This window comes from Rhizophagus irregularis, chromosome 23, assembly GCF_026210795.1.
Source record: "Rhizophagus irregularis chromosome 23, complete sequence".
Taxonomy (NCBI): domain Eukaryota; kingdom Fungi; phylum Glomeromycota; class Glomeromycetes; order Glomerales; family Glomeraceae; genus Rhizophagus; species Rhizophagus irregularis.
In genome coordinates, this window is record NC_089451.1 from 2,989,568 (window position 1) to 3,005,433 (window position 15,866).

A 15,866-nucleotide genomic window follows, 5' to 3' on the forward strand; every position below is an offset into this window, starting at 1 on the left:
CGGAATGAGGAGTCCGACATTGTCGCACAATTCATGCCAATTAATTGTGTGTAAGTAAACATTAGGTGTAAGGATGATCATCATCACTGTGACGCCAGTGTGACGGTCTTGTCGGTCTACTCATGCTTATGCTTATATGACAATTGTCAATACATAGAAATAATTTTTTTTATTAAAATGTAAATTCATACAAAAAAATTTTATTATTGTATTTTTTTTTATAAAAAAAATAATTACGGTAAAATATTTTTTTTAGTAGCTGTAACCAGTTACTACTTTTATGAAAAGAATAAAGTGTATATTGCGATCTTATTGTTACAAAAAAATTTTTTACTATATGAGTTATTGTAGTTATTGTTATCACTAAAAAAATTTAATTTTATACTTTTTAGTATTAGTAAAACTCCAGTTACCGGAAACTAATAAATAATATCGCAGCAAAAGGGCACAATACGTGATTTGAGAAGTCTTCATTTAAAGTCACATGATCATTTACCGATCATCAAAAAAATTGATTTTTCAAAAATGGTTCTTTTTAACCTAAAACGAAATTTGCAAGGAATTAATTGAGAACATTATTTCTCTAGCTCTCTATTATCAAAATAAAATAAAATACTATGCTCCTACTTATGCATGGAATAGATCAGATGAATCACGCGTTGCACAATTCAAATTTATTTATACGGGTTAATCTAAATCAATCTTAATTATCATATCTTAAAAATCCATAGGTAAGTATATTTGGTTTGTTTATTTTTTTTAAAAAAATCTATTGAAAATATATTATTAATGTTTATATATATCATTCATTAGGTGAATTACCATCATTTCTTACGCCCAAAATTTACAAGCATTAAAGAGAAAATATACAGTAATTAACGCTACAGATGAAATAATTGATGCTTATTTAAAAAGAAATAATATTGGATGGTCAAAAGGTTTTTCTTTTCCAAAAATTTTAGAAAAATACGAACCGATAGCAAATAAAATTTTTGGAAATCTTACCAATAATCAAACTATACGACAATATGAAGATGGATTCGTTGCTTATTGAGTAGTATAATAAGGCAAGTAAATTAAATAATTTAATGAACTTGGATACTGTTATAATTATGGATATAGCATTAAGAAAAGTCTTAAAGAAGCGTCAAGTTTATATAAGTTTGCTTCTGGTAAAAGTTTAAATATAGCTACATATTTCTTGCGCTTAATTATGAATTTGATAATGAAAAAAATAGTTTTGTTGAGGCGTTCAAATTATATAAAAAATCAGCCTAAAAAGGATTTATGACCTCTCAATATAGACTAGTCACATTTATGAAATAAGCCTTAAAATGGTACAAACTATTTTTAGAGATTATAATCCAACATATATAACATTAAGGATAGCATAATGATAAACATGTTCAAATGAGAGCTGAAATTACAAAAGTAGACATTTTCATTAGAATTTACTATTAAAATCGTCGGCTGTAGATTATGGGTATACTTAGGCATATTGTATTTTTCAACAATTAAGAACTCTCATTCCTTGTAATCAGTGCTGGCCAAATTATATATTATGGCAATTAAATTATTATAATATGGGATAGGGTCTGCTTTGCTTAATTACAAATAAAATATGTAAAATGCACTTCCGGTTATTATTGAATTGCGAATTAAATTTTTAAACGTAATTTTTGACGAATCAAGAAACAATAAATTAAAAAAATTTAAATTTTAAACAAACTCGTATAAAAAAGACCTTTATTTAATTAGTAGAAATTTAGATTTAAATAATTTAAATAAAACTGATAATTAATCTCATTAATAAAGATTTTGAAATATAGTACAATCTTTTTATTAATGAAAATACAAAAATTAACACATCTTTACATATTTCAACAATTTGGAATCCTCGAAAGATACTTTTCAGATATTAAATTCCTTAGTTGCAATAATTGTTTAAGTATTAAGTAATGTTTTTAGATTAATTAACATGAATATGCAAAATTAATTAGTGAATTAGAATTTATTGTTGAAATGTTCAAAAATAATTACGGTCGTTAACTCGGTATTGAAAATTCCCATAAAAACTTGGATAATATTTGTTATGTAAAACAATTATAATAACTTTTTTATGATAATCAATTGTTTTGCAAAATCTTCGTTTAAATGTACACTCCTATGGAAAGCCGTCCTTGACAAAAGGTTGATGTCCAAACATCATGAAATATAATGTTTAGACATCATGATGGTATGTCTAGACATCATGTTTGATATATGTAGGATGATGTTTGTACATTATTTAACATGATGTGAAAGACATCAACCGACATGATGTCTAGACATCATGCTGATCAAATTACCAAATATAGTATATTTATGAGTTACACAAAATAAAATTTACTATATTTGGTAACATGATGTCTAAGACATCATGTCGGTTGATGCTTGAGCATCATGTTGAATGATGTACAAACATTATTCTACATATATCAAACATGATGTCTAGACATTATCCAACATGATGTCTGGATATCAACCTTTTGTCAAGGACGGCTTTCCATACAGTATTTCCCCAACCTTAGCGTTAGATTTCAGAAAATATTTTTCAGATGATTTTTTAATTTCCGATCCATGTGATTTACGTTTATAAAATTTTTTTTACTTTGAAAATTAAACCTTAAACTACGTCAATATCAAAAACATTTACGTTCAAATAAATTGATAAATTTTGAAATTCAAGGAAATTTTATTTCTAGAAACGGAATTTTACAAATAATAATTATATATAAACTTTAAACATAAGTTTTAAGTTACTTAATTTATCATAAGCTTACATGATTTTAAAGTTATTTAAGCTACCAATTATACTATAGCTTATAAATAAATTATATTTAATTCACTTGATTATCAACCTTGTTTTCATCGTCGGTATCTAAATATCAGCAATATAAATAATAATATAAATATTATTAGTATAATTAAATGTATAAAAATAAGTGGTAAATTATATTTAATGTACCTCTTAATTCTATTGAATTAGATACTTCCAAGTCGATTAATTGAGAGTCGCAAACTATTAAAACAATAAAAAGTTAATGATTATCAATTATTTAAAAAAATAAAAATGTTTAAAAATAGAAAATACCTTCATTATTAACATATGAAGTAATAATGGATGAATTAACGGGTTTTGGTAATAAATTACTAAATGTAAACGCTCTACTAGTATATACAGCATCTGAATTCTTTTCATATGAAGGTGAGATATTTGGTATTTCCTTATCAGCTTCTTCAAATGCCGCTTTAATTTCTTTTCCTTTATAACCGAATTTTTCTATTCCATTATTCCTATCTTCAATAGAGACAATCCAAAAATCAAATATATATTTTAATTCTTCGGCTGTTGGTCTTTCATTTGGATTGGCATTCATGCATTTATAAGCTAATTTCTTATAAAATTCAGGAGTTCCTTTTCCAAATTCTGGTCTGAGTCCATTACATATGGCTAATGATAAGTTAAAATCATGCTTATTATTGTGAAAAGGTGGTCTTCCTGATGATAATTCGGCCATAATTACACCTACACTATAAATATCGGATGATTTTGTATATGATTCTCCGTTTAAGACTTCTGGTGCAATATATGGCATTACTCCATATACTACTTTATCATCTGATTTTTGTTTATTTGCTGGTCCTGATAATCCAAAGTCTGAAACATAAGGGGTATTATTAATTTGTAAAATATTACCACTATGAAAATCTTTATGGCAATATTCTAATTCATGTAATGAATTTAAGTCATATAATATAGTATACAAATAGATAATTTTATTTTTCCACATAGTGTTGTTAAAGTTATTTGAAAGACTACTTCTCAAACTTCCTTCACCAGCAAATCGCATAATCATCATAAATTCTTTAGTTTCCGGGTGTTTAGTTAATCCATGAAATTCTAATCCACCTCTATTAGAAATTTCCCAATGTATTTTAAGCTATATTTTAATAAAGTTAAAATAAAATAATTTAAATGATTATTAATATTAAACACCTAAATGAAATAAATTAAACAAGATACAAAATAGTATAAAAACGTACTTCATTTAAATATTTATCCGAGATATTCTGTGATCCATTTAACCTTTTTAAAGCAACTTCTATAGATTCGGTTTCTCTTTTTTTCCAACTTCCATCATCATTTTCATAGTACTCTGATTTGCCATCAATCCAAGTTGCACAATATACTTTGGCAAATCCACCTTCACCAATTTCTTTTATATCTGTAAATCTATCAAATGGTACCCATTCAAGAAATTTATTGTTGTTATAAATTGATTTAATTTTTGCATTATACATTGTATCATACATTGTATCTTTTATAAACTTATCAATAACAGAATTTCCACTGGTACATCCTTCCATTATTCTAAATGGGTCACATTCTTTACACCATAATTCTTCAGTAAGGGGTTTATTACAATACGAACAATTTTTATGATTATCTGAGATTTTTAATTTACTATGTTCGGTTCCCATTAGGTTATTTTCGTAATATACAGTATTTAAAAAAAGAAAAATCCAATTATCTTTTTTTTTAGACGAAATATTTTTTTTTTTATATTTATAATGAGTTACTAAAAAAGGCTACTTTAAATCAAAAGCGGAAATTACTCCGATTATTGTACAATTCAAATGATCATTTGATTTTTTTTTTTTCGGGCCGTATTTTTTCCGATTCATTGATCTGCATTAACGGTATCACGATTCACGAGACATTTTCCAAAATTTTATAACTTTAAAATTTTTTTTTATTATAGTTTATATTAGTTATTGATGAAAGTAACAGGCGTTTGTAAAATTAAATCAAATTTAAAATAAAAGTTCCAGAAATAATCTTCCGTTGAATTTCTGAACTAAACCCTAATTAATAAGTAAATTTAGTTGATATTTTTATTTTAATTCTTTTATATTTTTGAGCATAGCTAATATTGTTTAAATATGAATATAAAATCGAAATAAAGAATATTCATTATGTTAACATAGTATTTTATGAAAGAAAATAAAAAATTATGTAATTAAAAATAAATTACTAAATATGCACAAGCCAAGTATTAAAAATCTTATTATAACTGTATCAGCTGTATCAAACATCATCATAAACAAATTATGATTGTTACATTCAAGTTTGCGATAATTCTTTCGCTCTTTTATTATTAATACTTTGTACTCTTAATCCCTATAACAAGATATCTAATGATGTTTCTTCCTTGAATGATATACTTGTCAACACATGAATTATAATAATTATGTCAATAAATTAATTTCAAAAAATAATGGAAATTTGATATTAAGTTACTAGAAATTACAAGCAATAAACTTTGATGATCATATGTTATTGTACAGGCGGGGTATGATGTGGCGCTTCGCTCCACATCAGATCATTATTAAGCACTCCTGTACAATAACATACAAATATTTACTGAAATTGAATAATATCTTTAAATAGAACAAAATATAAGTAAGTATAGTTGCTTAATAATTGATTGTGAACCCAACTACTTGACATTTTATGAGGAAATCAAGAACAATGGAGGCAAATTTTCAAGAAACAAAGTGAAATGGAAATGAAAGTCATATTTTGGTAGAAAAATTACCAGCAATTGAAAACAAATGAAAAAAAAGATTATTTACATTATATATTTACATTATATAAAAATTGTTTATGTCCTTTATTCCAAGAAGAGGATATGTATTAGTCATAGTTTCTTAACAATATTACAAATAATCTAGTAAATATTATTTTAACATATACCGGTATATTTCAAATGATATTATATATAAAAATAATTTTTATAAATTTGCATTTGAAAAGTCATTGAATTTTTATCATTAGTTTGCTGACGATAGCGTATGCCCTATAAGAAATATGTATACGGAAAGGATACGTTTTGTATACATTTTATGTACGTTTCTATAGATTCCGTATACAAATTCCGTATATTTAATAAGCAATTCATTTTTGAACATTTTTTAAAAAACTAATGTATACGGAAAAAATCAATCATACGGAATGTATACGGAATTTTTAAACTTAATATTTTTAGAAAATAATTTTACAAAAATCTCGTATCATAACACGAGATCACGTGATTGTTTATTGTTTTGTTATGATACGTTTTTTGTTTTTATATAAACCCTTACTTTGATGAGTTTGATCTTCCGATCTTCCTTTCTGTCTTTCCCCTTCCTTCTCTTTTCTCTCGTCTTATTTTTGTTATTTTTTCTAAATTTTTCTTCTTTTTTCGTCATCTCCCTTTTAAAAAAAATTTTTTTTTCTCGTACCTCACTTTAAAAATTTTTTTTTTTCATCACTCTCCTTTAAAAAAAAATTTTTTTTTCGTCACTCCCCTAAAAAAAAAATTTTTTTTTGATTTTATTCTTTTATTCCCACTCTTTTTTTTTTTAAAAAAAAATTTTCTTCTTTCTATTTCTATTTCCTCTTTATAAAAAATTTTTTATTTTTCTAACTTTGACGTCCTCCCTTTAAAAAAAAATTTTTTTTAACTTTCCTAACTTCGTTACTCTCTTTTTAAAAAAATATTTTTTTTTGATTTATTCTTTATTCCCCTTTCTTTTTTATTTATATTTATCCCTTTTTTTATTTCATAGGCCAGCAGATTTTTTTTTGTGAGAAGATTCAGTTTCTTTTTTCTTTTTTGTAGATCAGTTTGGGAGTCCTTTCCTTTTTGTAGGATTGTTCAGGATTTTTTTCTTTTTTTAGGTCATTTCAAATTTTCTTTTTTTTTTTTTTGTAAGTTGGGTTCAGATTCTTTTCTTTTTGTAGGTTGTTTCAGTTTTGTTGCTTCAGAGTCTTCTTTTTTTGTAGGTCAGTTTTGGATTTATTTTGTTGTTTTGGTTTCTTTTTCATCAGATGCTTCATAATTCTTTTCATTTATGTAGGTCAGACATTCTGGAGTTCTCTTTCTTTTTTTGTAGGAATGCTGACCTTTGGTGACTTGGACGATTGCAGATACTATATGAAGGGGGGTTTTGTTTCCAATTAAGTTAGACGTTCTTATGTTTCTTTTCTTTGTTTTTTTTAGGTTGTTTGACTCCAAATGAACCTGAACTTATAGATAATTTTGGTTGCAATAGGTAGTTTTAATAAGGAGGGAATTTTCATAATGTATTTGTATTTTGTTTATTTTTTATTTTTTATTTAATTTAATAAAGTAAAATTAGATTTATGTAAATATAATTATAATAAACTGTAATACAAATAGTAAATTCAGTGACAAAATCGTATAAATTTCGTGATAAAATCAGTGATCAAATCATGTAAATTCCATATGAATTCCGTGCAAATTCCGTATCCAAACCATATTTTTAGTGATACGGAATTGTGCATTTTTCCGTATCCTATTATGATACGTTATTTCTAAGGAAAAAAATCGTATAAAAACTTTATAAAAAACGTATCCAATTTTTTTATAGGGATGTACTATGACGTATTTTAGTAATCGCCACAGTCACATGAGGAACCATAAATATATTAAATAAATTTTCTAATATTTCGGAACGTTGTCATTTGTCAATATTAAAAATAGTCATAAACCGAAAAAGAAAATTCATCCTATGAAATATTCGTCTAGAAATCAATTTTTGTTCCAATTTATGATGAAGATGGGCTAATTCACGTGATGACTAAAAGATATAATTCTGTTTTTTATACAGTTTAAGGCACTTTAAGTATAAATAATAATTTATTCACAATTATGTATCGTGGATTGTGGATTATGTAGATAAAAACCAGAAATTTTTCTAGAAAAATACGTGTGCAACAAACGTGTTATCTGATTTGTACGGTATCTCTTTCATATATATAAACTAAGGTGGCGTCAGGAATCAAGTTGGCACGCCCTTTAATATTTTTTCAGTTAATATGTTGTTTATTGTGAGTTGTGTATTTATGTTTATGTTTGTAATAATGTAGAATATATTAAGAAAAAGATTCTGTTTATAGATTTTTTTGCTTTATTATCAATTCTCTCATCCGCTTTTAAGTATCTACATTTTATATTAAATTTGTCAGCAACATTTCCCTTTCCAACAAATTCATTAACATTAAGTTTGATACTTTTAAATAAATTATCATCATCTTGTACTTGTCTTATAACGTAACCAATGAGAAAAACAGAGATTGAACTAATCGTCAAATGTGCTGACATCCACATCATATTTAAATTTTAAAATATTACAGTATCTGGTATGGTAATTATTGATCCTACCAATAAATGTATCTAGAAAATATAATATGTAATTCAACGAATAACGGTTGTACTGCGTCAATTCTCATTTTTAATTTTTGTCATTATTTATATTGTTTCTTTTAGGTGTTTTGAAAAAATAAAAAAGTTTTTATTGTTATTTTTTTTTGAATTAAAGCTTATCATTTTTAATAAAATATGAATTTATGATAAAAAAAAACTCCTCGTATATACAGTGTACAAAAAAAAATATATTTATGTACTTGTACATAAAAAAAAATTAAAAATTAACCTATGGTGGAACCGTGGAAGTAATGTAGAAAAGACTGAGCCTATTTTCGTTAAAAATGAAACATTTTTTTTTTTTAACCTTGTTCTATTTTATTAATAAATATTTCTACTGCGGGTTCATAGGATCCATAAAAAAGTGACCTAAACATAATTGGAAAATATAAGCACACACCATACGAACCAGGTTTTTCTTCGGGTTTTTTATTAAAAAAAGAATTTTTTTTTTTCAAGTAAAAAGAAAATGAAAAACATGCAAGTGAACAATAATAACGTGGCTATGTCGATTAAACAAATCTTTTTTACCGAAATAATTTAAAAAGGATAAAACGGTAAAACAACAATGACTCTTTATCTTAATAAAAAAAAACAATAATATATTACTATATAGTATCCATCTATACTGAAACAAATAATGAAAAAAAAGAGATTCTAGGTATTAAAATAATAAGTTTATACAATAGGTGTATGTCATTTAAAAATAAAAAAGTGTCATTTAAAATAAAAAAACTTTTTCGTAAATCAATATTTAAAAATATTTTTTAATTTTCATATGATTGTTTTGAATTTTGATATTTTGATGATAAAGGATTGGTTACACTTTACACTTTGTGTATTCCTATTCTATTTTGCACAACTTACTTCGCCGCGGCTATTTACATGAGTCATTTTTATTCATGAGAGTAGTACAAGGAATTTTCATTATAAATAATAATGAAAAGTATATAATATGATAAAAAAAATTAAAAATATGTATATATATGTCTAAGGTTTTCCAAATATATTTATTTGTCGGGATTCTTTGTGAGTCTAGATGAAATCTGGTATATATGCCTGAGTAAGCGTGGATGAGCGTTCTGATAATAGCCTAGTAATTCAATATCTCATTTATCTGAGTGATCATAGGATAACCTTTTATTTCTATTTATAGATCATTATTGATTATTTAATTATCTCTTATTATCATCAAGACCAGGTAGAAACCCAGAAAATTGAAGAAGTTCCAAAAATATTTTTTATTAATAATATCTTTAATTAAATTTTTATTTTTTAAAATTTGTTAACTTTATTATTAAATAAAGAATTATAATATCATATTAATACTTACAAAATTATTAATTTTTTTTTTAAATCAATACAACATGTAACTTAAAAAATTAGTTAAATAAAGAAATAAAATATTATATTAATATTTACAAAATTATTATTAAATATATCATTGACCGATCATGTTGATAGAAAGATAATTAAGATTTTTTTCAATTAAACTAAACGCTAGATAAATAATTTGATTTTCAAATTCATAAAAATCAAAAAAAAATTACAATATTTTATAAGAAATTGTTGATTTAATAATAGATTATTATAACCAAATGAAATTCACCAGATTTTTGAATAAAAATTTTAATTCAAATGGTTTAGTCAAATTAATAATTTTATTGAGTAAAATAATTATCAAAAGAATAAACAAATAAATGAAATGAACAGATTCTAATACATTTAATTGTTCAAATATTTTTCCTAAGTTGATCATAAATTTAAGATTGACGTAATGTAAAATAATAATCATAATTATTTTTTCACAATTCCTTAATTAATCCGAATTTCATTCTACACTCAAACGTCAAATCATTAATATAAATAGCTACATTATTGTAAATATAATTTATATATCACTATATTAAATTCCTAATTATAAACAAAAACTCTTTAATTTAATAAGTATTACATTATAATACTAAAATTTTCCATTTAAACAAACTAATTGGTCCCGGTGTGAAGCAACGAGTGACTGTTAGTCGGTAATTAATAAATTTCAAATTAATTAAATTGCTAAATCTCATCAGTAACTTTGTGTAGAATGCTAACTAGTGATGGGTATAAAATACATAGTAAAAGACTAACTAAAGTAAGTTAACGAGCACGCACCCATAAGGGGTTCACTCTTTGTGTAGAAAAAGAAAAAAAGAAAGAAAACTAGCTATCATTACTTATCAAATGTTTTTATAAAAAAAAAAAATCTTTTTTTTTTAGGTGAATAAGGATGAGTAAAAATGATGAGTAATAATAATTAATATTTTTACCTTTTAATCTTAAACGTCATTTTTTATTTACTGTATAAACCCTTTATGGAAAATTATGGATAACGTGAAGTTTCACTTATTGTAACTTCCGGAGTCCGGACTTGCTTATCAAACATAATAATAATTAATTTTGGAAAATAAAATATTTTTTTAGAATAATATTTTTCTTAATATTAAAGAGAAACAAAGAATTATCGTTTATAAGTTTTAACGATGAATTATGTAACTGGATTTATTTATTGACTGTATTTTTTTCATATGATTGGCTATTCTTAAAATATTACATTAAATGAATTATAAATTTTTGGATGTAAAAGAATAAAGATTTTTTATAATCCTTTATCATAATCAACTTCCTTGATTTGTATTTTAGTCATTTTAGCCCTCGGCTAGTCGGCTTAAAAAATAAAGAAATCAAGTTTCTTGGAACTCAAAACGTACTACAAAGTTTTACACATGTAAGGATTATGCATGCATTATAACTTTATTTGACTAAGCTTGACATATTTAGAGAAGGATATTCAAAAATTTTAGCCTATTATAGAACGCATCAATAACAAAAACCGACATGTCGGGTATTGCATGCACGACGCGAAGAAAAAAAAAAGAATTCTGTAAATATCATTTCTCGAAAATTTTTTCACGCGGAATATCTTTTCCTTATTATAAATTAAGTATTGTTAGGTAATTACATGCAATTTACATCAGTCGTCGAATGATAATAAATTATTATATGTCATACGTCTCATACGTCATGTCCATCCACCAATAATAAAAAATTTTGATTACATAATAAATTGTAATCACGTGAACTGCTTATTTTATTAAATCATCTGCCTTGAAGGAACCATAGTTTAGATTTTTTTATTTTCTTTTCTACTTTACTGTACTTTTATATTCTCTGTAACTTATCTTTCTGGCCAGAGTTAATAAAAAAACCTTGTTAATGCTTATTTGTTAATGCTTATTTGTAAATGCTTATTTGTAAATGCTTATTGGTTAAGAGTGTACATAACTTATATAATTTTTTTAATCGTTAAATAACATATTGTTATATGTCAGTTCTTTGTATGCTTAAAATTAAGCGGCAAATTAAATGTAAGCAGAAGGATTAATAGGGTCGGAAATTAACAGGATCGGCGTCAATCTTATATTCAATGTAAATCCAACGTAAAATCCGATCAAATGCGAATATGGTATAGCTCTCCAAATAGCCTATACGATCAGTCGCAAATAAAGGATTAAGCTAAACAAATATAGACAATGAATAAAAAAAATGTATAAGAAATAGTAACACGAAAATAAAGTGTATATAAAAAAATAAACTTTATTAGAGGTTTATAAAGACTGTTCGTTAATTTTTATTATATTCTAATTGCAGTTATTCTTTTCTAAAGCGCATTTACGCTGTCTTTTTATAACAAATTTTTATAAAAGAAAAATATCTAATATATCGAACAAATCCGATAAATGCTATATATTTGATAAATGCTATATATTTGATAAATTCGATAAATGCTACATATTCCACATATCGAACATGTCGAACATATTCGACATTTGCGACATTGATCAACATCACGGGTCCGGTTATATCATGTGATTGCTGCGCGACTTTTTACTGCGTAACAATATAATATAATGTAATTTTTTTTTGTTTTACACGTTGTAATTCGATAAAAATTTTCTACCTTTTTACGTAAAATCTTAAAATAATAAAAACTTAATACATAAAATAATATATATATAAAAGCCATTCGAAAGAAATTTTTTTTTTTAAAAAAAAAGGAAATTTACATAAATTTACATAAATTTACATCAAAATAAATACTCACTCCAATCAAAATCGAATTTATTAAAAAATTCACTAAGAATATCGCTTGAAGAATCTGATTCACTTTCTGAATTATAAAAAAAATAAATGGATTCAATTAAATCAATTGGTGCAGGAGCTGCAGGTGCTAAAGTTGGTATTACTTTATTGAATGTTTCTCTGTATGAAGGAGGCCATTCAGTAATTGGAGACGGTTGTTGTTGAACTTTTGGTTTTGGATCATAATTTAAAGGTGTAAGAATATTACTAAAGGAAAGTGAATTACGAGGTATTCTTTGACGTCTTTTGTCTAATTCTTGGTCAATATCTTTGGCGATTTTTCTGTAGTGTTTTTTAACCCTACTTGGTTCACTATTCCAATGGTCTGATGCCAATTTCGAAACTTGAGTCATTGGAAATCGGCAATTTAATTGCAAGAGATGTTTGGTGTATATTTTTCGATATACGAAGAATGCATTTGGCCCTCGACTATTATTTCGCAAATCATCGATATGAATAAAATCTTCTATTTTATATCTTGGAGGGAATGATGGTCGAAAGACATCACTTGAAGTCATAATTCTTTTCTTAATTTTTTTTTTTTTTTAAAGAAAAATAAAATAAATAAAATATAATTTTATTTTTGCAAGAAAACAATGAGAGTAGATAAACAATTATATATTTTTTTTTAAAAAAAATAAACTGTTAGGAGCGAATTGAAAGGAAAAATATTCTCTTCTTTTTTATAACTAATTTTCATGTGTTGTTTGTGCTCAGATTTTCGTCATCAGAAAAAAAAAATTACAAAATAACAATGTTGATTTTTTTCTAGTTTTCCAAAAACGTTCATTTACGGTTATTCACGGACAATCATGAAACAAAATCGTAAAAAAAAAATTTTGGGAAGTATAACAATAAAAACGCGCAATATTGCAACATTCCAATTTCTAGAAAACAAAAGAAAAAAAAAGTGGAACATAACACAAAAAATATAAATAAAGAAAATGGAGATCAATCATGAAAAATTTATATTTCATGTTATTTCTATGAATGTATCATATTCACGGGATTTATAGTTAAAAATTATCTAAATTATTAGCGTATATGTTTCATATTCACGGGTTCACGGAGTTTTGCGGAAATAAAATTATATATATATATATATCAGGGATAGAACACATTATTTTATTTTTTTTTTTTGCAAGACAACCCAAACTCCGATATAATGATATTTTGGATCTATATGAAAGAAATTCTTCGGAAAATATCGGCGTATCAAAATTATGTCGACATTTATATATTCTCTTAATATAGTGGGAGAGTAATTATATATCAATATCAGTATATATCTAGATATCATGATTATACAACAACATAACAGTAACGTCTTTGTCTAATTTATTTAATAAGATTTATAGCTATATAAAAATTGGCATCAATACGATTCGAAGAGGAAAACCTTTGAAAGACAACCAATAACCAATGGATAAATAAGCTGCGGCTCCATAGTGATCTTTCCTATATCGTTATTACCTATTAATAAATATGCATAATTACGTTATCACGTGAACGCGAATAAACCTGCTGATACGGACCACATGGTTAGTACAAAAACCGCCTAATGACATCACTGTTTCAGATCGATTTGTAATCAATTTACTGTTGTAACACCAACAATTAATTAAAAAATTCTACTCCACGTGATCGGTGTTCGGTGACATTTAAGGGTATGTGAAAAAAATAATTTCGAGGGAACTGTCCTCAGTATACATAAGTAGTGAAAACGATGCCGGTGATGAAATTTTTAGGTCACGTCACTCACGGGAAGAAAATTACTGGGAAAAGTGGTTTATTAATCATGCGCATCATGTGATCATTTAAAAATATAAAATTTTTAATTGTGATGCTTATGATCGAAAAAAAGTATTTATTGAGGGTAATTTTTTTTTAAATATAACACAAGTAAGTGATGCAATCAAATGTTAAAAAGCATGTGAATTAAGCGATTTAAGAAAAAAAGTTGAGAAAATGTATAAAATTATAAAAAACGAGTAACTAAAAAAAATTATTAATAATAATAAAACGCAAATAAAATTGACTTACGCTATTCAATGAATTACAAAATATAAATAAAAAATCATAGAATCATTTTTACTCATTTAAAGTTTATTTTTTTGGTTATTAACTTCGAAATTTTGAATTTTTCTTAAGAAGAAAAGAAAAAACAAGGGATGAAATTTTTAGGGGGGACGAAATATTTACTTTTAGTGTAATTTGTAATTTTAATTGATTAATTAATGATTCGTAATACAATAAGTAATCAACATAAAAATCTGAAAAAGTTTGAACTTAAAAATATTCGCATTTTCGAATAGATCTTCGAAATATCACATTTTGTGATGAAAAAAAAAAAACGCAGACAATCACTAAAATTAGACATAATGCAAATGCACAGCCACTTTAAGAGAGGTTTAATAAACGACCATGAAATTTTTTGATTGATTTTTTAATATTCTTTCACATGGAGAATCGATTCCTAATCTATAAATAGAAGGTAAATCTTTCCCTAATTTAATTAATTTAATTACCAAATAACAACCTTCGGAGTTTCAAATTATAAATTTATTTAACCTGAAAAGAATTTATGAGATTTTTTTGTTTACAAAATTAAAGATAAAGAAGATAATTGTTTTTTATTGGTTTTCATAATTGATAATATTAAAGTTTTAAATTGGATATTTAAACGGGAATGTTTGGTTTTGAATTTTTTTTTTTCTTATTATCACATAACGGAAATTTATATATTTGTATATTGATATGCACCCTATAAAAAAATTGGATACGTTTTTTATAAAGTTTTTATACGATTTTTTTCCTTAGAAATAACGTATCATAATAGGATACGGAAAAATGCACAATTCCGTATCACTAAAAATATGGTTTGGATACGGAATTTGCACGGGATTCATAGGTAATTTACATGATTTGATCACTGATTTTATCACGAAATTTATACGATTTGGTCACTGAATTTACTATTTGTATTACAGTTTACTATAATTGTATTTTCATAAATCTAATTTTACTTTATTAATTAAATAACAAACAAAAATAAACAAAATACAAATACATTATAAAAATTCACTCCTTATTAAAACCACCTATTGTAACCAAAATTATCTATAAGTTCAGGTTCATTTGGAGTCAAACAACCTAAAAAAACAAAAAGAAAGAAACATAAGAACGTCTAACTTTAATTGGAAACAAAACCCCCCTCATATAGTATCTGCAATCGTCCAAGTCACCAAAGGTTAGCATTCCTACAAAAAAAGAAAGAGAACTCCAGAATGTCTGACCTACATAAAAGAAAAGAATTATGAAGCATCTAATGAAAAAGAAACCAAAACAACAACAACAAATAAATCC

General features: G+C 25.1%; 4 protein-coding genes across 4 annotated transcripts; 1 reads left to right on the top strand and 3 right to left on the bottom strand.

Moving 5' to 3' along the window:
- Window positions 1–2,879: 2,879 nt before the first annotated feature.
- Window positions 2,880–4,524, bottom strand: OCT59_015605 (uncharacterized protein; the record flags this gene model as incomplete). Its single annotated transcript, XM_066140135.1, has 5 exons — window positions 2,880–2,920; window positions 3,008–3,061; window positions 3,134–3,983; window positions 4,087–4,276; window positions 4,355–4,524. The coding sequence occupies 5 exons, from the start codon at window positions 4,522–4,524 to the stop codon at window positions 2,880–2,882; spliced, it is 1,305 nt and encodes a 434-aa protein (XP_066002945.1).
- Window positions 4,525–5,898: 1,374 nt separating this feature from the next.
- On the top strand, window positions 5,899–7,234 carry OCT59_015606 (uncharacterized protein; the record flags this gene model as incomplete). The annotated part of the gene is made up of 5 exons (XM_066140136.1): window positions 5,899–5,951; window positions 6,711–6,769; window positions 6,833–6,874; window positions 6,949–6,999; window positions 7,092–7,234. The coding sequence occupies 5 exons, from the start codon at window positions 5,899–5,901 to the stop codon at window positions 7,145–7,147; spliced, it is 261 nt and encodes an 86-aa protein (XP_066002946.1). The 3' UTR covers window positions 7,148–7,234.
- Window positions 7,235–7,961: 727 nt separating this feature from the next.
- On the bottom strand, window positions 7,962–8,225 carry OCT59_015607 (uncharacterized protein; the record flags this gene model as incomplete). Its single annotated transcript, XM_066140137.1, has 1 exon — window positions 7,962–8,225. One exon carries the CDS (start codon window positions 8,223–8,225, stop codon window positions 7,962–7,964), a length of 264 nt encoding a protein of 87 aa, XP_066002947.1.
- Window positions 8,226–12,445: 4,220 nt separating this feature from the next.
- OCT59_015608 (uncharacterized protein) lies at window positions 12,446–13,018 on the bottom strand (the record flags this gene model as incomplete). Its single annotated transcript, XM_025311811.1, has 1 exon — window positions 12,446–13,018. The coding sequence occupies one exon, from the start codon at window positions 13,016–13,018 to the stop codon at window positions 12,446–12,448; it is 573 nt and encodes a 190-aa protein (XP_025168126.1).
- Between the last annotated feature and the right edge of the window lie 2,848 nt (window positions 13,019–15,866).